This window comes from Anas acuta, chromosome 11, assembly GCF_963932015.1.
Source record: "Anas acuta chromosome 11, bAnaAcu1.1, whole genome shotgun sequence".
Classification (NCBI taxonomy): Eukaryota; Metazoa; Chordata; class Aves; order Anseriformes; family Anatidae; genus Anas; species Anas acuta.
In genome coordinates this window covers 7640736-7665603 of record NC_088989.1, presented here as the reverse complement: position 1 = coordinate 7665603, position 24868 = coordinate 7640736, and the positions used below count along the sequence as shown (strand labels likewise).

The window sequence follows — 24868 nt, the reverse complement described above, 5'->3', positions numbered from 1 at the left end:
AAGAAGGAAAAGGAAAGAGCTGGACTGGAGGGGCGCAGAAGCAGAGCAGAGCACTCGCGGCTCTCCAGAAGATGACCCGAAGTGCCCGCTCTAACAGGAGATCACTTTTTCCTGCTCACACCGGCCAGAAGGGCAAATGCTATCATTAAAGCCCACATTGCATCTCCAAAGTCCTCGGAGGGAAGGGAAAGTGGTACTTCATATTTCTATAAAACAATTAGTATTGACAGAACGGACTGCAAGTCCGCACTCAGCCCAGAAGAGTAATTAACTAGCGCTGCTGCTTGCTCACTGGATGCAGATAGGAGGCAGGCAGGAGGCAATTAAAGCGCGAGGAGGCAGGCCAGATGCATGGATCTGCTCTAACTGGATATTGACCCGCGAGCTCTCCGGGCAGGTGTCTGACGCAGCGTCAGCACCAAGCCCTGGGGAGAAGAGGAGGGAGAAAGGCAGCGGCTGCCCGCGGTCCCAGCATCGCCTCCCTGGCACAGTGGGGACACATGGCCCTGTCCCCAGCAAGGATGGCTGCAGTGCAGCATATCCCCTGTACGGGTTGTGCCCGGCCTCTGCTGCCTGCCTTGGTCTCTGGGTCTTAAACAAGAGGATGGCTGGAAGCCAAGCACAGCCACCGAGAGCATCGGCGGTGGAAAAATACCTTGCACAAGTCATGTGAAATAGTGTCTGGGAAGCTGTCTGCACCATACCGTGCATACCACCAAATACTTCTTCCCTGAAGCTCAAAGCAACTGGTATCAGCACCCTTTGAATTTGCACATCTCCAAATCACCCTGGAGAGTGAAGCTTCAGAGCTCGGTACCCAGGGCTCCCTGCACGTGGCCTCATGACGCTTGGCTTTAAATAGCCTTCGAGGGAAAAGATCTCCATCTCGGTTTGGGGTCCACAAAATAAGGACAGGAAGTGCCCAAACCTTTATCACTTCTTCACCCTGTACATACAAGTACTGTGAATCCATCTCTAAAAGGCTTAGGGAAACCCACCTGGCAAATAGGCTTTTTAATACAAACTTGGTAATGGCCCTCTAAGCCCGTTCCTCCAAGAAGGCATTAATAAGATCACTGGTGCTCTCTAAGAGGGGAGGGCAGACAATTATGGTGTTGTTTTCAGCATGGACCAAAGAACACTTCCTTTCCCGGTTAGTTTCTCTCCGAGATAAAATCCAAACCCCCAAACCCACAAGGACAACGTGGCGCAAGGGCTCACCAGATAGGAGAGCTGGGCGCTGATGCTGAGCTCCTGGGCAGCCTCGGCAGAAGCTCAGGGCCCTTTCCCAAAGCAAACACAGGCTCGCCCACCAGCATTGTGCCCTGACTGATGGGTTTACTGCCAGGCCACCTCCCACCTCTCTGTGGCTCCCCCAGTCCCCTTCTCCTCATTTCTTCTCTACCTGCAGGCACCTCACCATTTCCAGCCCCTGATCCCCCCGCAGGGCAGCCCTCGGCTCAGGAAAACCAGCGCAAAGCTGCTGCGTTCAGACCCACGTGTGTGCTGCTGGCACACAGCTCACGGGCTGCTCTGGCAAACCCGACAGCGTACGAGAAACAAAGCTCTTTCCTGCTGTGAAGTTTCAAAACAATCCGGCAGGCTTTCTGCATGCCCTGGATGATGCGAGGAAAGAGCCGGCGCTACGCGAGCTGCGAGGGATGAATGAGCACGGCTCCACGCAGCGCCCGTGGCAGAAAACCATATCCTGCAGGGAGGCCAGGGCTGTCTCCTTTGAGATATCCCCGTGGGGAGGGCAAAGGGAGAAACTCACCCAGCAAAGCATTCACAAGGACGCTCACCTGGATGTGCCAGTGCACTGTGGTGACAAAGGATGGCCAAGGAAGACAGAAGACAGCGGGTGTTGCTTGGCCAGAATAAGCACCAGAATGACTAAGTCCTTCTCTCTGGCCAGCCTGAACCCTTACAGCACCATGACTGGTTATTCGGGAAGCAGGCTGGGTGAGGTAAGGGGACAGAAGTTACTGGGAAGGGGAGCTGTGAGGTGAGGGAAGCAGGACAGACGCAGGTCTGCTGGGGGCCGGCAGCTTGGCCACAAGATCACCCAGAAATTGAGGCTTCACAGACCCTCTGGGGCCTGTGAGACACAGAGCCACATGTTCACAGCACGGGCGTCCCTCTCCCTGAGGACTTCTGACCTGGAGGCACCCCAAACCTCCACAACCATTTTCCTCCTTTCTGCTGCACGCACGCTGCTACCCAGGAGAGCATCAGCAGAGCTGGGGATGAAGGGCTGTGTGCATTGTTCCTTCACACAGACAGCCCACCCAAACAGCATAAATCTGACCAGGACTGCATGGGATTTTAACACCAACCAGCCTAGGAAGGTGAGGCAGCCTCCAAGGAGCAGTGAACCTGAACATGGTTGTACCACACCTCTCAGCCCACAAGGCAGGAGCGCACCAGCCCCTAGGCAGAAGCAGCGCCGGCTTTCACAGCACCATCAGCTGCAGCAGTGGGCAAGACACACAGCTCCTGCCAAAACAGAGGTGCTGGCTTCACCTTAGGACCTATTCCTTCACTGATATTGCTTGAAACTCCTCTACCAGCATCGATGCACAATGAGACAGATGAGGGCGATGGCAGGTGAGCCTGAGCTGCTGGCACCAAAGCAGAGCTAGGAGGCACCGCGGTCCTGCCGCAGCGGCTGCTCAGGTCACGCCTGGGTAGCACACCAGCTCTGAAGGGGAAGGCAAAGGAAGGCAGCAGGACATGGAATAAGGCCTGGAAGCTCTGATTCTGGTGCAGCAGGGGCAGGATTGCTTCCGGGCTGGGGGCATTCAGGTGCTCAGCTCCTCACCGCTTTATTCCCGCACCCGGCTCCTCACCACGCTCCTGGCCCAGGTGATGCTCACAAACACAAAGACAGCCCTGGAATACTTCCCCTGTGCAGACAAGGAACTACTCCCATCACAGAAAGCCTGATTTCAATGTGTGTGTGTGTGTGCATGAATGCACAAGGTAAGGACTATAAATAGAAGTACCCTATTTTCATGCACCCAGTCAGCAGGTACAGAACCGGCGTAAACAGTGATTCAGCAGCAGCCCGCGTGATGCACAGGGCTGGCCCTCGCTCTGCCTCCCTGCTTGCAGCCCTTCCCTCCCCAGCTTGCTCCTGTGCTTCAGCAGCTGCAATGCCAGCCCCACGGTGACACCCCGACCTCAGGGCAGGACGATGTGGGGTGCTGAGCCCCCTCCAGGGACCGCGGACATCCGCAGAGCATCTCCACGTACAGCAGTTATCGCAGCGCTGCGTCCATACATGACCCTAATTAAGTGTTTTGCTTTGAAAATAGCTGCGTAATTCCCATTTCTGCTATTTTTTTCTTTCAGCTTGTGAGCCTCGTATCTACAAATCTTAGTCATCCATGCTGGGGGAAAAAAAAAAAAGAGGCATGATGTATAATCACAGCGTATGCTTGCCATCCCTGGTGCAAAGCAGTGCTGCGACTCCACAAACACCATTGACAAATTGCACAGGACGACACCAAGGACATTTTTCAAGTCCTGTGAGATTTGCTACATAAACAGCTATGACCTTGTACACATGGTTTCAACAAAGAAGAGTTGTTATGTGTTTGTTTTTTTTTTTTTTTTTTTTTTTTTTTACTGATTCACACCCCCAACTTTTTCATTAATGTTTCCTGAGCAGCAGACACATGACACGGAGAAAGACCAAAGAGCAGAAATACCAGCTTTCATTTACCTTACATTTTCTAAAACTGCAACTTAGCTTCACGAGCAGAGGGTGAGGAAACATTTCACAGCCTTCCCACCACTTGAGCTCTTTCATTCAACCTCCCAAAGTCAAAGGGAAGAGCAGCTTCCGAAGCACAAACCCACTCTGCATGAGCGATTCCTCCCTGCAGCTCCCCAAGTCTCGGGACCAATGCTCTCTTTTTGTTTTCAACAAGCTGTGCTCTGGCTCCAGGCTCTGCCTCCCCAGGGCACGAGGGGCAGTGGGAAAACCTTCAGCCCCACTATTTAGTGATGCTCAGCACAGCATCACTGCCCCATCCCAGCCCCTGCCTTACCCTACCTGGGGCACCCATGGGATGGGAACACTACAAGTGCATGACCTCCTTGGATTAAAATCAGGGGGTTATCACTGCGGCTGCAAGTCTCTGAGTCTTTTTTCTGTTTGAGGGGTGAGAGCCCTCAGCACGAACAGGTTCTCCACAGGGACAAGTGCTGCAAGCCTTTGAACACACGATAAAACCATCGGAAGGCTTTCCTGCACAACTCCAACTAGCCACCACGCAATTCCTAGCGAGCTTAATTGACTGGGAAGAATTAAAGCACCCAAAGGATTTCAACTTAATCTCAGACTGGATTGAAGTCCCCTCTAGCCTCACCTTGCCGCGCTCTGAAGTCTGAGTGATTTGCATTTGGACATCTAATTGCAGCGCGCGTTGCTGGCTGACAGGCCCTGATCTTCTCAACACCCCGGCCGTGCCTCCCTTCCCCAAGCAACTATTTATTGCAAGGTTCACCTTGGAGATAGGTCACGGCATTGCAATGCGAGTGATCGGAGCGGTGAAAAAATAAATAAAAGGAGATTCTGCCCAGGTAAAAAATAAAAAATAATCCAAAAGCCACATCTGTCCTCCTGAGCTGGAGCAAGGAAAGATTACGACCATTATTATGACTATTAGCAGCAAATGAAACAATTGGTTAAAGGAGAAAAAAAATCCCTCAGTGTCATCTTTCATCATTAAATTTTCATGGAAAAAACACCGCGATTTGCTTAGTCTGAACGTACACAAAATGTAAGGAGACCGTCTGACATCAGCGAGGCACAACAGCACAAGACAAATGGAGATGATTTGCCACACTCCTGGAGCAGCTGTAACTCCCTCCCAGACCCGCAGTAATAAAACCAGAGGACACAGAAATAGCAAGCCATCTGCTTCTGGCTGGCCACTGTGTCTCAGTGATGGGCTCTTGCTCTTCTCCTGCTCACATGGGTTTAAAGGGCCTTTCGGAGCAGGAGCCTCGCTCTGCAGCCTCCCGGCGGTGCAAAAGCAGGTAGGGTGGGAGCACGGAGAGGTGCGTGGGACAGCTCAGGACCCTTGTTTGTCACCCCCAGGACACACACAGCACCCCCAAGTCGAGGGACTGGGCCACCAGGAGCTGTCCTTTGCACCTCGCTGCCACCCCCCTCCCGCTGCCTTTCATCTCAGCCAGGGCTCGCGTAGCTGCAAGGTCCGTGCGAAGCCCCACGTGTGTAAATTAAACACCGGCTCCTTTTATCATCGAGTGTGTACAACTTGTCAGCATGAATTATGCAGGGCTATTAACTGCCTTCGCAATAAGCGGAGGCTGCTGGGAGGACAGACACAGGACAGACGGACACAGGAGGGGCAGCCCATGGATGTTCAGTGCCTGAAGCACAGCTCTGGGCCCAGTCCCAGTGCTCCTGGTGACCCCCACACCCTGCACTAACCAATTAACACAGCAGCTCATAAGCTCTCCCCATCTTCCAGCACTTGAAACCCTGCAGACACAGCTAAGGGGCTTATGGGGCCCATGGTACAGCCAGCCTGGTTCGTTCCCAGTTGTGTCCTCACCCATACTGGTGTCCAACTGGTGCCAAAAACTGCCAGCCGGGCATCTCGGGGGTGCTGGGCAGGGGCTGCAGCGAGGGTCTGCATCCTTGCCGAACTGCAGGCTGGTGACCCAAGGCTGGCATCACGCTTAATAGATGTGCTGGACATGAAGTACCTACAGGCTGCGAGAGCTTGGGATACAATCCCGTATGAAATATTCATCTCTCCAGTCAATATGAATGCTATTAGGATGGAGTGGCTGGGCTGAACGCAGCTAGGAAGTGTTTAGGAGCTAAACAGGTGCCTAGCGGGGAGGCACAGGCTGGTATTAAGGCCGGTTTCATTTCTTGTGTATATCAGGGACTTGGGAGAGCAAACATCAAACACCCTGATCACATTTACTGATGATTCAGAGCTGTGTGGGCTCCTCAATACACAAGAGGAGGGCAATAAAGTCCCGGACAACTGTGAGCAAGCAGGCACCTCGGGGGATAATTAAATTAATTCAAGCTATGGAAATGCCACACAACGAGGCTGAAACATAAAGCAAATAACATTGGGGAGGACTTTGCACTCGCAGACCTCACCAGACAAAGCCAGGCACTGCCTGCTCCCTGTTACACAAAGCGTGCCCCGTGCTGCACAAGCACAAAGCCCCCCCTGCCGTGGCCTTTTGGGGGAGAAACATTAGGGACATCCCACAGCAGCACGGGGAGGTTTGTGCCATGCACGGGGCTCCTTCCAGGAGACAGCCCCAATGGAGCATCTGGAGCAGCAGCACGAGAAAGGACACGGGGGAACAAGGGAGAAGTGGCAGAGCTGCACGAGGCCCCGGAGGCGAGGAGAAGATGCTCGATGTGATGAGGTTGAGGAAGGGAGCCAAAGGAGGAATAAATAGAGCTGATGAGAAAACGAGGCACGAGCATGCAGGAACCTTTCACACGCTGCTCCGCAGCAATAAAAAGGCAATTAGAGTTCCGAGATGCGGGGAGGGTAATTGCACGCACTAAAAATAGGTGGTGGGAGGACTGTCCCACTCAGCGGGGCCTGATTCACATTTGGGGTGACTTCTGCACAGACAGGAATATTCTGGTGTGAGACACGCTGAGAGAGGAGAGTTTACAGGGAAATGTGATTACAGAAGGAATTTCTATCACACATCTCTGCGGGAAACAAGCACCGAGTGCGAGCTTTGCAACGGGGGCTCCGGAGGTCTGAGCCTGAGGAACTCCAAATAAAAGTTCAGCAGCAGAGATGCAAAACAACCTTAGGAAAGACCAACCATTTTACACCAGCCAGCAACCTGCAAGCCTCCAGAGTCTGGGCAGCAGCTGCCACTGATGCACGGAGAGATAAATGTCCTGAGCACGCTGCCCTCCAGCACCCGAGGAGAGCTGGGCTGGAGCAAAGGCACCGAAGTGCCCAACCTGCCCTATACGCAGTGTGGGGTGCTGGGGAAGAGGGAGCACCCCACGAGAGCCCCACTGAAGGCAGCAGCAGCCTCCTTGCAGCACTGTGACCAACACCTCTGAGAGCAGAAGGCAGCACTGAAGGCCAGGGAAGGTGCCAACGCACAGACACTGTGCCGGGAAGAAGCCTGGCCCATGTAAACCAGGAGCGCACGATCGATCTGGGTGTTTGTAGGACAGCAGCTCAGCCTGGGAGAGGTGTGTAATCCTCTCCTTTTCTCTCTGGAGACAGCTGGAGGCCAGAAGAGGACAATCCAGGAGCGCAAGGCACAGCTGCGACCCCAGGTGACTTCACAGCCCCTCTGACATCGGAGCCCCTCTCCATCCCAGGCCACCTCCACTGCTCCCAAACCTGAGCACCCAGGACTAAAGCCTGCCCTGTGGCAGGGAGGGGGCAGGCAGGCTGCCACGTCCCAGCCCTCCCCAGCTCCCCTCTCCTTCCCGCAGAGCTCAGGCATCGATTCCCACCCGAGAGCCTCACGAACACCAAGTCTCCGCAGCCCGAACTCCAGCTAGGTCTTGGCTCAGCACCAAACCGAGCCCTTGCAGCTCTGCCAGCTGCACGTCCCCAGATAACAGCAGCAGATGGCCCCTGCCCGGGGGTCCTGCTGGCAGAGGGTGGGTGGGCTGCGGTGCTGGGGGCTCGGCGTTGCCTTTTGTGGCACAGAGCAGGCGCCGTCGGCGGGTCACGCAGCCCAGCCCGTGGCTGGAGCAGCGCTCGCTGTGTCCTTCCTTCATCCTTGCATCGTCACCGTGCAGGTAGCGAGGCAGCTGGTTCCTGCTGCGTCACCCCATTAGCTTCCTTCCGAGGCAGTGATGAGTCTGTAATCTCTGATTACAAGGGTGGGAGCAGTCAGCTAAGATGGAAGGTAAAGCTCGAGGTCTAGACGATAAATGCGAGCTCCACGCTTGCAATGCACAAACCATTTGTGCCCTCTTGGTACCAGGAAAGGACATTTAGCATCTTGGGGAAATTTCTTTTTTGCTCCGTTTTCACCGCGTGATGCCCGCGTCACCTCCCAGCGCCTAAACCCTATGGTACCCGGGTGCATGAGCAGCAAACCTGCTGCCTGCTCACCTCTCCATAGCACAGAGGCAACCAAAATGTCTTTGGCCAGCTGGTGGGACCGTGCCTGGCCACCCTGCTCTGGGAGGGGAGCTTGCTTCCAAGCAAAGCCATGGGCTGGCTGGACATGAGATGGGGGCAGAAGGAACATTGAGGACACTTGCAGGACATCACATTCACTGCACGCAGAGCGTTGCAGCTCACACTAGTGAGCACCAGCTAATATTCCCAACTAGCATCACCTGGACTTGCACAATGGAAAATTCCCTGGGGAAGGGAGATTCCTACAGGATCCAGCACGCCTTGTACACCTAGTTGATTGCAAACCAAATCAACATCCGCACTTACTACCAGCTTACAGATCTGTGGGCTCCCAGTGCCATCCTCTCCAGCCCAGTGCGCACTCGGGATCGAATTCTGAAGCTACAGCAGCCAAAACTAAGGCAGCTCACAAGGCTGACAGACAGCCAGGGACTGGGTGCATTTCAATAAGCCATTTCTTAACTAATAGTTTTGCGGGCTGCTTCTTTACTGCCAGGAATTTAACCAAGTTCTGCCTCAAGATCCTCTCCCAGGCAGAAGGAAAACAACCCGGGACAGGCTTGCAGAGATGGGGTCGCTCTGCTCCATGCCTGTTCAGGACCAGATGCAGGTCAGACCCAGCGACAGGTGATGCCTGCCCTAAATCATCGAGTAAATCCCACATGGTAAAAGGGAGTGGAGGTGGAAACAGGAATCTAACTACTGCAGGCTGCAGTACCATAAGATAAACGCTGCAAAAAATAAAAAAGCAACATCCTTTGGACTCAGCAAAAATAACCCCCAAATGCGACTGAATCCAGGTTTTATTCAATTTCCTCACCAGACGCCAACACCTGGGTGTGCCAGCCCAATTACACAGCTCAGGTGCAGTCTGTAACGATGGGTAATGACTGCCTGAGCTGATGCCCTCTTGCAGGGGTCCCTGTATTCATCACACTCCTCAAGTCCAGGCTCTCACCCTTACTCTGAGCTGGGCAGGTTTTGAAGGATGATGCCTGAACGCTGCTCAGCTTACCCCAAGCTGAATAAACATTTACTCGACATTTTGACTCAGGTGTTTAAATTCTAGAAAAGGTCTAACAGTTTATCAGCCTGAATCACAGGCAAATAATGCAAAAATATTGTCACTAAAAGCACCTTTTCAAACAACGAGTGCACACACATCAAGCCCACAGACTGCGCTTGGACACGGCTTTAAGAATTATGTCCCCCCAGTCCAGAAGAAAAGGCAGTCAGAGCAGCCTGAGCATCCCATCCCCACAAACAGCTGTATTGATTATCACACTGTATCGATCAGACTTGGCATATTAATCACGTTTACATAATTAAGTGGGATGTTTGCCTTGTACCCCCCCAGACTAACGCACCGGCAGGAGCTAGCAGGGGTTTGTGTACATTGCATGTACCAGCGTGGCAATGGCTGGGTTCCTACTGCTACACCGCACTGCAAAACAAATTAAATACTTCTTCAGCTAACAAAAAATTACCCAGGGGAATGACTTGCTGACCGCTTCCCGCTTAGGTGAACTGCGAGCGAGTGACTCATAACTCATCAGGAGGAATTAGGAGTTGTGCACAAGGCAAAGTGCTTCGGGGAGAGCGTCTAGACTACGCAAAGCGGGGCCATAAATTATACTTTTTGCAAGCGACGGGCTTTAGCAGAGGTTGCATCTGCATGATCTGATGAGTCTTCCCCACTGCTAGTTCACAACATCTCTGGCCTGAGAGGTGCCACCCACAGTAACTGAATCATTGGTCCAGATCAGGAGCTGCAAAGTTTTACAACAAGGACCGAGCTTACAGCCTATTTAATTACCTGCTTCCCGATTCAATAAGCTGCAAGTATATAAATAGCCCAGCTATGACAAATATTTAATATCTGCTGGAATTAAATTAAGATAAGGCACTGGCAAAATAAACGATAAGTGTTTTAACTGAAAATAACCATTTTCTGGGGATTCCAGACAACTCACTGAACACGACGCTCATGTTCTGTCCTCCGTGCTGCAGCTTGGACGAGCCGTACCTCCTTCCCTGGGGAAAAGCTCCCCGGGAAGCAGCAAAAGGCTTGTTCTCACCGCAGAACCAGCACGGATCTGCCCTGGGACCGACCCTCCCCGAGCCCAGCCACTCACCCAGCTCTCACTGCTGGTGGCCGTGGCCACACTGAGCCAGCTGGGGACAGCCCCAGCTGCTCCGGGAGGTTTCTGTGGGCACAGAGCTGATTGTGACCTTGCTGCACTGTGGTGAGCCCTCCTGCAGCTACCGAGCTACGCATGGGGTCCAGCTCGTGCTTGAGACCCATGTCTCCTTCTTCAGCAGCACCGGAGAGCAGCCAAGGAACAGAATAAAAACGAGCCCATCGCCTGCTTTCCTCTCCTGGCCTGAGGAGCTGAGAAACACACAGCCCCAAGGGCTTCTTGGGGCCAGGAGAGCCGAATTTGCCCATATCACAGGTCCTCCAACAAGACCCAATGCCACCTGAGCCACAGTCAGCCCCAGATAACATGCCAGTGGTTTTAAGAGAGAACTCCTGGAAATATAGTTTGAGAGTAGCAGCTCAGCCCTGGGTAGTGAAGAAATACGGCATTATTTGGAAGGCTGTTAGCTTTACTACGTTCCTAACTGCTGTAGCACCTGCACCCATGCCAAAATGGCAGAAACGTATTTCAGGATGCTTTGTAACTGATTTAACAGAGTTTCTGATCCCGCACACCTGCTCTGCATTAAGCGTGGTGCTTAAATCAATCACCATTCAGCAAAGCACAGGCTTAAGCCCTTTGCTGAATTTGACCAGAGAATTTTGCTAATGCACCCGATGTCACCCCGCAGGCTTACACAAGGGCCCAAATCCCAAGCTGCTTCTCCCAGGGCTGGCTCCAGCAACCCGCAGCAAAGCTGGACTTTCCCCTCCTGGTCACCCTCCCTCCTTCCATGGGGCAGACAGTGGTGTTGGAAAAGCAAGGGCAACCACAGCTAGCGTGCTCTCCAGGTTTCATCGCCAACCCAGTCCTCCACACCACCCCTTCCCAAGACACGTGCTCACAGGGATGCTGACATCCTGGAGCCGATCTCTCAGGTGATGCCACCTGGAAGGCACAGACACCCACCCCTTGGGGGCACCTCACAGCCCTCCTGCCCCAGCAGCATCCAGCACAGCCTGTGCCTGCCTGCCAGCAGGGCTTTCCTGGCAAAAATAGGCTTTCCTGCCCGCTGCCAAACCCTCCCTGCTGGGGTACTTCTTTGCCGATCTCCCTGCTTTCGCCCAGCCTCAGGGACTGGCATCTTGCAGACCACTGTCTGCCTGCCAAGCATGCTCGGAATTCGTAAGTGGCTTAAAAAAGAAATCCAGGAGGGAAGTAAGACAGCAGAGGCAGGTATCTAACAAGCCTTCTTCCTCAGGAAGCGAGGTGAGTGAGCTGTAAATACCAAAACGGACAGGTAGACATCACAGATGTGCAGTTACTGAAGTGAAGCCTTTCCACCCAAACACCACGGTAAATCTGTAGCAGAGGTGTAAGCTTGAACGTGTGCTGATCTAAAGAACACTTTTCTACAGCATTTCTGAAATTTCTGGCGTGTCAGGATCAGGAAAAATACCGGCTCTAAGTGGCAAGAGCTTGAATTGTTCTTGGAATTTGAAACAGAGTTCGAGACGATTGTGCAGTGCTGTTGCGCCCATGTGCAGAACCCCCAGCTAAGCTGCCCATTCGCACATTTCCACTCCTCCCTTCACTCTCACATATGCTAAAACTTATCAGATGGCACGCAATTATCTCTCTGCTGTGCCCCTACCCCCAGTGCACACCTCGCTTCATCCCAAGGCGCTGATGAGCGCGGGGGAACAGCAGGCTGCCTGCTCCAGCCACCGCGCATCGCGCAGCACCTGCGGCACAACCCAGCGCCCTCATCCCCATCGCTGAGGCAATCACAGAGAATTAAACGAGGATATAGAAGCAGACTTGGCAGGGTGTGCTTCTCAGGCCTCAAATTCCTCCCGTCAGGTTTATCACCCCCCTGTCAGGGGGAAACTGAGGCAACAGCTCCCACTGGGGCATGGCCAAAGCTCTGCTGTCACACATGTTCTCTCCGAGAACCAAAACCTATTTGCTCCACCCTGATGAATCTTGAAGCATCAGGTATTTTCATCACCACGGAAAACACAACAATACATGGAGTTCCTATAAAGATTATTAAATCCTTGGTGACAATATCTCCGTGCTCATGAGGACGCAAAACCCACAGGCACCACACTTGGGTCTCCCGCACGCCAGGAAAGAAAGGGTGGGCTTTCCCACAGTGATCCGAGAGGAAAGCAGTGATCACGTGCAGTCCAACAACATGCTCTGGCAGGGCTTTAATTGACTTTAACAGGAGCTTAGGCTGAGAGAAACGGGCAAGGATTTACTCCCAGGAACCTCTGTGACAACTGAGCATGGGAATATACAGATGAAGAAAACCCAGAGTGAATTCACCTTTAAAAGGGTGAATTCAATTTGACACGTTGTCAGGTTACATTTAGCTTTCCCAATTCCATTTCACTGCTAACTTTGTGGGGAGACGCTAACCCCCGAGAGACACCTATTTTAGCTATTTGTATAAACAAGCCAGGCATATTTCCCAACATTACTCATTTCACACAGAAGGGATTATTTTCTCCCCAGGTCCTGTGCAACTTCCCCATTCCCTTGAGTACTGCTGCCAGTTTATCCTTGTTCTCTTTACTCCTCGTTTCTTTGTTTCACCTGCAGTTTGCTGCCTCCTTTTCTTGTCCTCCCCCTGTCTCATCACAGGGCAGTACCTGGATTTCACGGGCCATAAATCGCCCTTCTTCCCAGCCACCCATCTCCAGACCACACAGATGCTGCCTGTGCCTTTGGAAAAACTCCCTTCTGTTTGTTTGCTTGATATCCTTCAAAACAAGGAATTATGTAAATTCCCTTAGCTTAACACGAGTAAGTTTCAGAGAGAACAAAAGCCAAGATGACTTTGAAAATCCACAGTCTGATGAAAAGGTTTGTAGGTGAACAATGTATAAAAAGCAACTCTCCAAAGCCTCAGCCATGAACTTCACTCTCACAAAAGCAGACTGTTCAGCCTTCCAGCTACAGCAGATTGTCCTACATTGCCTTTAAACCGCGCGCAGAATTGATGCACTTTCCTACCTCCGTATGTTGCAATGACTAATAATAGTCCCGTGGTGTAGCAGAACTGAATGAACGCCGTTTGCAGCAGTACATCCAGGAGCCTTCCTGGCTTATAAAGGTCATTTGTGAACAAAGAATGGTACCGAGACTAAAATCGCCATCTGTGAAACTCAACTAAAACCAGGGGAAAACAGCAGCCGGCCATCCCAGAGAGCCACGTCCCACCACGGACCTACCCTGAGTGCCACAGGGAGCGAGTTGGCTGCGTTTGGCTGACGTGTGCCTATGTCCCTGTGCTGGAGGGACTGGATTTCTGCTCCGGGCCACCAGCTCGTGCCTTGGCAGAGGGCAGACAGCCCGGTGCTGGACCCAGCATCACCGCAGCACCCCAGCGAGGTGCTGCTCCCCTGCCCGTGTCTGGAGCAGCTCGTGCTGTGCCCTGGTGATGCATTTGGGAGGAAGAGCGAGGAGCGTGCCAGCCGCTTCGTGGCAAAGCACCTCTGCCACGTTCTGCAGGGGAATAGGGGAAGCTCGCCGCGCGCTAACATTTGGGAGAAGTTGGAAGGAGGCTCGGCAACTCCCTAAGCCAGCGCTGGCACTCCCGGCGAAGCGAACTTTGCAGCGAGCGTGAAGTTGCAAACTCCCTGAGCAGGAGGACAGAGCGCACGCCTGCTGCTTCCCAGCAGCACAACCCAAACAGCCAAAATCCCAAACTTCCCCAACGCCGACCTTGCATAACAGGGCACGACGATGCCCCACGCCAACCCCGGCTCCGCCTGGGTGGCAGCACGGCGAGGAGCGAGGCCGTGCACAGGGCTGGGGCCGCTGCTGCAACCCCTGCGGTGCGGGGCCAAGGTGCCCTGAGCCCAGGTTGCCCTTGGGGTGCCCGGCGAGTGGCAACCAAGCAGGAGGAGAGGCTGGGGAGCGGGTGGGCGAGTGTGCGAGCGAGAGGGCAGTGCGGGGAGATGGCTGGGGAGCAGGAGGGCAGGTTGGCGGGGTGCTGGGTGGGGATGGGGCAGCGGGGCCAGGCATGGGGCCAGCAGGGGAAGGTGAGGGGGTGGCGGTACCTTCTGCTGCCGGCGGGCCATGTCGGTGGGCTGCTTGGCGTTGAAGGGGTAGGCGATGCAGCGCATGACGAAGACGTAGAGCTGCAGCTTCCTCTTCCTCTCCTCCTCCTCGCGCTGCAGCCTCTCCAGCTCGTCCTTCTCCTTCTCGCTGGCCACCGAGGGGCTGGGGCTGGCGGGCCGAGCCGCGCCGCCAGCTCGCCCGCCCGGCTGCAGCCCACCGCTGCCGCTGCTTCCTCCACCTCCTCCTCCTCCTCCACCACCTCCACCACCACCTCCTCCTCCTCCACCTCCACCACCTCCTCCACCACCACCTCCACCTCCTCCTCCGGGGCCAGGGCCCTCTCCGGGGCGGCTTGGGGAGAGCCGGGCGGTGGCGGCGGGCGCCAGCACCTCCTTGCCGCTCTCCTCCTCCACCAGCTCCTCCGACTCCTCCTCGCTGGAAGACGGGTCCAGCATCGCGGCGGCCGGGCCGGGGCTGAGCCGCGCTTCCGAGGCTGCCGGGGCTGGGCTGGGCTCGGCTCCGCTCGGCTCTGCCCGGCTCCGCTCGCCGCCGCCGCCGCGCCCGCGCCCGCGCGCGCGCCCCCGCGCCGCGCGGCCCCGCCCTCGCCCCGCCCCGCGCGGCCCCGCCCCGCGCGCGCGCCCCCGGCCGGGCGCTGGCCGCGGTGCTGCACGGCGGGAAGCGGGCGCGCCCCCGGCCCCGCTGCGCATGCCCGCTGGGGGCCGCCGCCGCCGCCATGGCGGGCGCCTCAGGAGGGTTGGGAAGGGACATGGGGAAGGGGGGGGGGGGGGGTTGTGTCCACACAGCGCTGTCCCCGAGCAGCCGCCGCTGAAAACGCGAATGTTGCTAATAAATATTTCACCTCAGTCACTAAGGAGTGACTCTAATGTGTGCCGTGTGCTGATTTTGGGGTATTTCCAGCTCGGATTGGGGCTTCGTTCCTGTGTGCGTGGTGTGTTTGCGGTGGGTGGGTGGCTGTTTGCAAGGTTTCTTTCTGCTTCATTGGTAGTGCTGCTGCTGTAAACGTCAAAATACCATCGCCTGGTATTTGTCAAAATACCAAAATACCTGTTTGGTGTGTTGACAAACCTTTTTATTTTCATTTTTTTCCATTTTTCAGAGGGGGTGAGCGCCGATTCCTGGCGGTGAGGCACAAGGCAAGGGTTGGGTGCTGCCAGAAGCCACCTTTGGGGATTTTCACATCATCTGGGCTCCCGTGGCACCCTGGTGACAAGCCTGGCATCACAAAAGAGTCCAGAAAAACTTCCACAGCTCTTTTAGGGCCCCGTGCTCCCAAAAGAGGCGAACGCAATGATGGCAGCCACAGCGATGATGGGAACCTCTCAAGGATCTCCTCAGCAAAGTTCCCTCTCCCTCTCTCTTTTTTAAATTATGCTGTTTTTACACCATTCATCAAAAAAACCTCATTGCCCTGAGTCCACTTGTGCCAGCTGTGGAGGCAGAAAAAATAGAATAAATTACGCCAGCGTCTATAATGGTATTATCTATACATAATCCCCCAAGAAGTCTTTGGGATTTTCTGGAAATAAATGCTGTTTATCGCATTGGAGAACGGAGAAATTTCTTTCTTTCTCTCTCCCGTAGATGTCTGAAAGCTACATCTCTCTGTCCTCCCCGTCCCAGACGTGACAGCAATAAAACTCTCTGCGATGATCAGAAGAAAATTGAGCCATTTTTTTATGAAAGGTTTTCTTTCAGCGGTGATTGCTCCGAACTGGTTCAGTGGTTGGAAGTGCTACAGATAAGCCTGCAGAGGTGGATTCGCTGGGAAAAAAAAAAAATAAAAATAAAATAAAGCAGCTGGGGATGACAGAAGCAACTTTTGCTGGTAGGAACATCACAGACATTGCGTGTCTATCTATAGAGACAGATTGACTTCTCTGACAGATTGTCAGAAAAGATTTCTTAAATTAATTGATGCAAAATAGATACACACAATCACCCAAAAAAAAAAAAAAAAAAAAAGTGTTCTTCTTTAGGAGCTTTCAGAAATATATTTATCCTTCAGTGGGTGAGATTTTGCTCGCTGGAGAATTTTGAGCTTGGATGTGCTTGACAGGGCCTGACTAGACGTTCAGGCAAGGATTAAGCGAGTTCATCGGGAAGCGCTGCTGGTCTGGAGGAGCAGGGATACCTCCTCCTCAAAGCGAGATGCCTCCTCCCTCCCGATACACACAGCCACCTTTTCCTGGTTGTTATGTCTGAACACACAGCTACAACATCCATGATTTTTCTTGAATAAAGAAAAGAACAGTCAGAAACTCTCAGGCCTGTTGCTTTCTGTTTCCAGATGCAGACTTTAAGAAACGTTAAAAACACAAACGTCATGCAAATCCTGAATTTTTCGTCAAGAAACATGGCCCAAAAGATGGCTGGGTGAGCCAGCCCAGCAGCCTCACAGCAGCACGAGTGCCCTGCATGACGTGGGAAGGGAGGCAGCACGGGTGGAGCCGTGCAAATTGTGTGCGTGCACCTTCCAGCGGTAATATTTCATCATGGGTAATTGTGCAATCACCTATAATGAGTGGGTAAATGTAGACAAATGGAAGCATTAGCTAAGTCGTTTTTGATATCATATCGGTGTGCATTTCTGTTTGCCCGGGATACTGTTTGGGTTAAAAGGATGCAGAATGCTGGGCAGCTCCTTTTTGAGGTGCAACAGAGCTGCAAAACCCACGGCCCTTTCTGGCTTAGTGCTTTGGAGCAGCCTCCAGGAGGCTTCAAGATGTGCCCCCACCTATTTGTTCCTAGCATCATGAATTAATTGCTTCTTCTAAAACACTTTCCAGAATAATTACCTAATGAGTTCCAAAGTATCTGCATTTCCAACTCACTTGTTCCAGTAAGGGGAAAGGCACGCTGTGTGGGATTACTTGACCTCTGTGCCTGCTTGTATGGCAAACAAGGAGCAGCACATGCACGTGTGCTTGGGAGCACTTGCACCATCCCTCTCACCTCTCCCAGCTGGACACAGCGAGGCACAGATCTCGGGTGGCCTCTGATGTTGGAAGCAGCACAGGTTGAGGAATATTCCAAGTATTTCCTGAAATGTTTCAAATTTATTTCCATTTCGTACAGTGTCAAATGGAAGAGCCTGCTGCTATTAGAAGAAATCACTGCCGTAATATTCGTATCCCTCTCCATTATTGCCATTAGACAGGGGAAATCAGTGTAAGTAATGATTTGTGGAAATGACTCTAAAGAAAAGCAGAGCTGAAGCTGAGGCCACAGCTTTGGAAACAAAGTGCCCGTGCACGAGGCACCGGAGCAGCGCTGCCTCTGCAAGCAGGCTGGCAGGACCGAATGGTGTGGAAGAAACCCTCAGAAAGAGTAAACTCCATTTATAGCAGCCGTTTGGGAGAGCTTAACTGAATAGCTCCCACAGGGAGGCTCACATTTGCATGAAAAACAAACAAACCCGCGCTCCTTTTATTAATCCTGGTTAAAGGCCTCAACCGGAATATTTACGGCAGCTGGGAGCAGTTAGTGCCTTTGTAAAACCTGCACGTGGCAGTGGCAGTGAGATGTGGAGATGGCCTGGAAGGGAAAAGAGAGGAAAGCGAATGTGCTGTTTAGCCTCACCTGAGCTCCCCCTTGGCCACGTGAAGTCCCTCGCACTGCACATTGCTGTGGGATTGGGAAAGTCCTGGGGGTGCTCGCCACTTCTCCCAGCCCAGCCACCTAATGCACCACTAACCCCTGCCCTCAGCCCAGCTCTGGATTTGGTTAAACCCAGAGGAAGCTTTGCCCTATGCCGGCAGCTCATGGGCAGCTGATCTGAAAATGCTGGAGCACAGTGTCCTCAGCTGGGGTTCACCCTCGTCTCGAGGTGAGCTGGGGGAGCTGCCTTGCAGGTGGTTTCAGGTGATTTCGGGTGGTGGAGACATGGGCACGGTGCTGCCTGGTGCCAGCCGCCGAGCAATCAGCCGTTGCCTGCTGGCTGCTGCTCCCGGCACGTCGAGAAGTCAAACATCTGCGAGCATTTGTTCCTCTGGCTGCTACCACAACCCCGGACCTTTGGCACCATGCCGCCGAAATGTGAAATAAATGTTTGCTCAGCTGTACCTCTCATCTTGGAACTGCAACTTTGCAAAACAAGTCTGGATTTTGTACAGTAGCAGGCGACACGGGAAGGCAAACAAAGAGCCAAAACAGGTGGCAAAGAATCCACTTAAGACCAGAAAGATCTTCCAGTTCGTACAAAGGAGAAATTTCAGCAGCGACTGAAAGAGGGGCTGCTGAGGGCCAGCCATGCTTTCGCTGTGCAACAAGTAGTAAATGATGCCTCCTCCCTGGGAGTCACTGTGATCTCCCTGGACACACGTGGTGAGGGACTGGACGGTTTGCACCTTGCAGGCAGGTAGATTAAAGAGCAGGGGTCACGGTGCTGAATAACGGGCAGGTTTGAGCAACGTGCCCGTGCTTTTAGGCATAAGCAGAGCCTGCTCTGTGGCTGCAGAGTGCCACTGTGAAACGGCGCCGCTCAGCAATAACCCCAATTTACCGAAGGGAAATAGAGATCCTGGTGTGTCCGAGGCTCCGTGCAACGTTTCACGGTCTCCTAAAATAGAGCAGCAAACAATCCCCGTTTCTTGGTAACACCGGGATATAGATCGCTGCGTCTTCCGAGCAGAAGGGCTTAAAGCCCTCCCCGCCCATCCACGCGCACTCAGCTAATATTTGCACTGGGCTGCTGGCTGCCTCAGCAGCACGCGGGGAGCGGGGAGGGCTGCTGGCCTTGCTCAACCCCTCAGCGACGTGGTGGGGGACGTGGGACGGGGAAGGTGGCGGAGGAGACCCAGAGACCCAGCCGTAGCTGTGGCACCCCCGGCTCTTGCACCGGCCACAGCTGCGGCTCAGTGTTTCTCCCGCTGCTGCGTTTGCTCAGCTGCCTCCCTGCACGGATAGTTACAGCCAAGGGCTGGCTGATTTACAGCTCAGGCAATAAATGTTGCTTCCTTCAGCAAGCTGCCGTCTCAAAGGTCGGCCTCCGGTCTCCTTCCCGGTGTGCCCAGGTGGCCAGCAGGGGAGCAAGGCAGTGACATCTCCTTCACCGCAACCAGCCCGCCGGCCCCCTGCGCTAGAGGGGGACACTGGGGACAGAGCTTGTGGCTCTAGGTGGCCACGGAGAGGCCGCTACAAGCCACCTGCCCCCGATTTCTGGTCTAGCTGATGCCAAATGCCGTCAATATGCTGCAACACGCCTGCAGCCCGAAAGCACTTGAGCGACATCATAAATTTCCCTTGGAAAGCCTCTGGCTGCGAGGCTGGGCAGCGGCACGGCTTGGCGATGCTATTTCCTACGATAAGGATAGGGGAGGTTATCTACAGCCTTGCTCCACCGGGGAGGGGAGGTGGCGTGCCCCGCGCCGCACGCTGCCAGAAATCTGGGGCTTGCAATGAGGTCACCTCCTAATCTATTTCTGGGTAGCGTGTTGGAAGATGCTTTGGGAAAGCATGTCAGTCTCTCCAAAATGCCTGCTGAGCTGCTGTTTTCCCTTGCCTCTCCCCACTGAGACCTCCCCCTTGGTGGGTGCTGCGTGCTGCTCTCTAGCCCCGAGGAGCATCTGCAATGACATGAGAGCTCCCGCAGCAGCCAGAGGCAGAAGCAGCTGCATGTGCTGAGGTAGGAGTGCTTGTTCCACCATGGGACTGTGTTTGGAGGCGCCACGGCCGCTGCTGTGCGGGTGCTGGTGGCTGCTCCCTGGAGGCAGCGATGCTGCTGTCCCATCCTGAGCCTTCCGCTGGCCTGTGGGAAGGGGCAACCAGGGCAGCAAGCACATCCTCACATGAGGAATAAAAAAGATGATGGCTTTCCTTTTTTCCTGTGCCTGAAGGCTCGCAAGGATCCGCCCGCTGGGTTTCTCCGAGGCACCGGGTTTTGCTCCGAGGTGCTGGGAGAGCAAACAGTGCAGGGAGAGAGGGGATGGAGCGTGATGAGAGGCACGTCAGGGCTGAGGAGAAGAGGTTCTCTGATAGCACGAGGCACGAGGTAGGGAAGTTTGGCCACTGCACGGTGGGAAATGTGCTGCATGCCCTGGCCCCCTGCCCCAGTGCTGCCCCGCCGGGATGCAGTGGATCCAAGGTGCTTAGCCCTGGCACTGAGTCGGGTCTTTGCAGCCTCTTCATAGGGTTTGTTACAGCAGGTGTTACAATAAATAACACCAAATTAGCCTCAGCCAGCAGGCTCTGAGTGAAGGCAGACCCGCTGTCTGCGGCCGCTCGGCAAAATCCACAAACGAGCCATTCGTCTCCGCTCCCTGGCCAGACTGGCAGCATCACGTCCGTGGTGGGTTCGGCACCGAAATCCTTTCCAAACACCAGTGAGAGGATCGTAGCAATATTTTGCTGCCCAATCAGCGCTGGCTCCCAGCTTTCCAGTTGGCTATAATTAAAAACGACCGAGTCTTATTGCAGGAGGAGGAACAAGGAGCTCTATTAAATGCACCCTACTCTGCTAGCCCAGAGCCTGGAAATAATTGCAGCTGAGCTATTCCAGCACACACAGGGCTCCTACAAAACCCGGCGTGGATCGCTGCTGCCATACAGTGCCTGGCTGCGATCCCCAGGGTCGCTGCAGGGTGTGTTTTTTAACTATTTTTTAACTTTCTCAGGGTAGTTTTTCCACTGCTCCTCGCATTTCAGGAAAGCACCTGGAGAAGGCGGTAATCGATCTGGAGCAATTATGCTCCAGCCGAGTGATTGCTTCTCTGAATGTCCATCCTCCTACTGCTGGGGAAATAACTTGTGATTTCTGCTAGGCTTTGAAGTGCCTTTATTCTGGAAAGGCTGATTTTACTGGTCCGCAACGGATCACTAAAAACTTCCCGCTAGTGCTTCCCCGCCCCCCACCCAGTAATTACGAACCTTTGAATTTCCCTTTGCACAAGCCACTTCCTCGGGTTTACAGACCCGACGAGATGGGGTTCCTCTGGGGACACGGATCTCGCCTCTTATTAAACAGCACACGCGTAACGAATGCCTCAGAGCCACCACTTTTAAATAAACGCATTACCACTTCGGCAAATTCTACGTGAATTAATATGTAATATCAGTAAGTAGGGCGCTCGGGCGGTATTTTAGGCCCACAATAAATATTTAATGCTTTCTGCTCCAAACTTGGTGTGAAAGTGATGTAAGCGTGCGGCACGCTCCCTGCTTACACATCAACAACTGGATACAAACGCCAGCCGGCTGCTCGCGCGCGGCACGGAGACACCGCTGGTGCGTGGCCACGGCTCACAGCACTCGGAAATTTCTCTGCTATTCCTTCAGCAAGGGCTCAGGTGGGCGAGCAGACTCGGTGCTGTTCACAAGGACTTTGCTGTTGCCATCAGGCAGGGTGCGAGTAACATCCAGCCCCTTCGTGCCCCATCCAGGAGCTCGGCTGGGGCTGGCTGGAGCCAAGGAGATTGTAGAGGGGAGTTCTTCCAGCTGCGAGTTCATACGGCTTGAGAGGGGCTGTTTCGCCTCTCCTCTGCTTATTTTGGGAGTGCTGGTCCTACAAATACACATTGAGAGGAGAGCACGTGGGTTGCCTCTGGAACCGCTTAGCAATTGCTCACTTTGGCTGAGTTTCCCTGCAGGACTTCCCCGGTGACATCTCCAGGGGATCATTTTTTGGTTATTCACATGTGGACAGCTCACCTTGGGGGAGCCTCGGGGGAGCCCTCCCTCTGTCCTGCAGGCCCTGCAGCCTCTGCTCAGACCTCCAGCCTGCACGTTTCCATGACAAGTCCCAGCCACGGGCGGGTTTTTAGGGATGAGCTTGGAAAGGCAGCGCTGGGGAATGTCAGTCTGAGCAAGCCCTCGGCAGTGGTGGCACTGGTAGGGGCTGCTGCGTGCGGGGGCCCTGGGGCGATGTTGGAAATTCAGTGTCAAGCCATGTTGGACTTTTTCCTCTCCATTTGCTGCAGGCAGACAGCTGTGATGGGGGCTGCCGCCTCCAGAGCAGCATCTCCTAAAGCCCAGCTCTCTCTTGACACCTCACCCACCCCACTGAGGGCTCTGGCTTCCCAGACAGGGAAAACGAAAAAGCTCTGTCCGATTAAATATCCCTTTGCAGCCCCCCGCCCTGAGCTGGGGGTGTGCTATCTGGGATGGGAAGCCGCTGATCCAGGCTCATGGGGAGACACAGCCCAAGGCAGAGCCCTGGTGACATTGCAGACTGATAGCTGCTGAAGTTGGCACAGAGAAAGTGGATCCTGTGAGCAACGAGGTGCAGGGCTTCACAGCCTGCGTGCTGGCTGTGCTTGCTCTGCACATTTTACAGGCTGCTAAAACACATGCTGGATGATTTTGTCTCTTAAGAGCGCATTAATAGGGGGAAATAATTCACTTTATGCCATGAAAATCTTCTTTAAGAGTTTGATTCCACTTTGATTCTCTAATTTGCTGACAGAAAGGGTGCTGAGCTGCACGGATTTCAGCCTTTTGAGTAATTTGACATCCCCGTACATGATATCACACAGCAGCAGCAACAGGACTGCGAGTTCTGATCTAAGTTTTTTAAGCATTGGCTTGGATCTCTTCCAAGTGTTTGTGCAGTGTTGGCACTTCCCATTACTTCCCAGATATTCTTGTTGTGAGCAGTACCTTCCAGGTTAGATGCAAAATTCTCTCCTTCGGTAAGAAATGTGATGCTAAGCTGATGCCAAGCACTGTGTATACATGTACACATGCACATAAATGAGTATTTCTACATGTAAGTGGTGGTTAGGAGGGTAAAAATAGCAAGCGATCCTAGGAGACTACTAATTTTAAATAACTTACATCCTACTTCTAAATAATGCGAGCAGTCAGATCGCTTAACCAAAGCCGTTCTCCTGGGCATTGGTTTCTGGGTTCACGGGAGCATCTTGCTGCCGTGTCCTTGGGTGGTGCTCTGAACTGCATGCTGCTTGCAGAGGTATTACACAGAAACAGAAAAGACCACATTTATCCGCAAATAAAGCTCCAACAGGCAGTCAAGACCATAGAGCTTTTTTTTTTTTTTTTCATATTGCAGACATTCTGAGTTGCTTCCACCGCTATCCATGGCCGGGGCACAGCGTGTCCTACACAAAAATCCCATTTCAGCAGGTGGTACGCAGCAGCTGCTTTGTGATACCAGCAAAAAAAAAAAAAGAAAAAAGCTTTAGCATCAAACAGATGCAGCAGCTCTGCTCTCCCAGGGATAACACACTTCTCCCCACCTGGTATTGCCCCAGGGACCACACATTTTGGGTGTGGGGTCACCCAGATGCCCACCAGCTCCCCACCAGTCTCAGTGGGAGTTTCCCCACCTGGACCCTCTCTGCCCTCTGCGTATCAATCACTCAGTCACAGCTTTAGGACACGTCCCGAATTTCAGCAGCAGTTTTGCAGAGCCGGGCTTCATTCCTCCAGCAGGATCATGCCTACCGAGACAGAGTTTATTTCCTCTAAACACCAGGTTTCGGAGAGCGGGGCTGCGAGGCTGTTTGAACACTCCCTGCTTTATTGGCCTCTCCGGCATAATCCCTGGCAAGCTGATTTACTGCAACCATTTTATCGCGTGTAGAGCAGAGGGACCGGGCCTGTATGCCTCCCCTGGCAGCTCTTCAGGCTGCACAGGTAGCACAGAATGGCTCCAGTAGCTCTGCGTTATCCCAGTGCAGCTGGGGAGGGGGAAGGAGGAACTGGGAACATGGTCCTGGGGTGGGCTGGGAGCGAGGTGGAGACCCCCAGCACCCTGAGCAGCCTTGCTCCATCAGCACCGGGTCTGCTGGGGAGTTCTGCTCCCTCAGAGCCTCTCTGGTGCCTCCTCACCAGGCTCTCAAAGCGGCTGGTGGTGACTGGGGACCTTGGGGACTTTGCTGTGAGTGCTTTGTGCGGGGTCTGCTCGGCGCTGGCTGCACACTGTGGGGTACAGGTAGCAGGTTGGATGTGCACGGTGCTGTCTGCAGCCTGCCTAAACACAACGTGAAAAACACAAGCAGCTCCTCATCCTAATGAGGACCAGCCACAGGAGGGTTAGCACCACTGGGGAGGGCAGGGCAGTGTTTTGTCAGCAGTACACGGAGATGGAAATAGCTGTGAAGAACGATGACTTTAGGGGCATTTGCAAGGAGAGTAAAAGAGTGAATTTGCTCCCTGGATTCATCCAGATTTCCAAACACATCTTCAGATGCAAAAGCAGCCAAAACATTCCCCCCAAGGAGGCCAGCAATGGCAGGGGAAAGCAGCATCACTTGCTGGATTTCAAATGGCTGGGTGAAAAAAAAGGCTAATATCAGCTAAAGCCCTGGGGCTCCAAGTGCAGTGGGAATCGAGGAGCTCTTCCCTGGAAAAAAAAACATAACTACCGAAATTTGCCAGCGGATTCCCCGGTCCCCACAGGAGCCAGCACTCATATCATCAGGGCAAGCTGTCCCCGAGCAGGCTTTGCTCTGTGCCTTTTCCCTGCAGGATCCCGGTGATGCCTGGCAGCGTTCTGCAGGAGCGTGGCGGTCACCGCACAGAAGGGAC

The 24868-nt window shown here is 53.8% G+C and overlaps 1 protein-coding gene across 8 annotated transcripts in view; it reads right to left on the bottom strand.

The window, feature by feature from the left end:
* The window catches only part of CADPS (calcium dependent secretion activator), a 196737-nt gene extending 181777 nt beyond the window's left edge, over window positions 1-14960 (bottom strand). For 6 of the 8 annotated variants that reach the window (XM_068693992.1, XM_068693991.1, XM_068693997.1 and 3 more), the window contains exon 1: window positions 14362-14960. In XM_068693992.1, coding sequence (XP_068550093.1) covers window positions 14362-14817 — 456 coding nt within the window. In that variant the 5' untranslated portion in view covers window positions 14818-14960. The remainder of the gene's footprint in view (window positions 1-14361) is intronic. The other 2 variants (XM_068693994.1, XM_068693996.1) reach the window with 1 other exon arrangement.
* Window positions 14961-24868: the final 9908 nt, after the last annotated feature.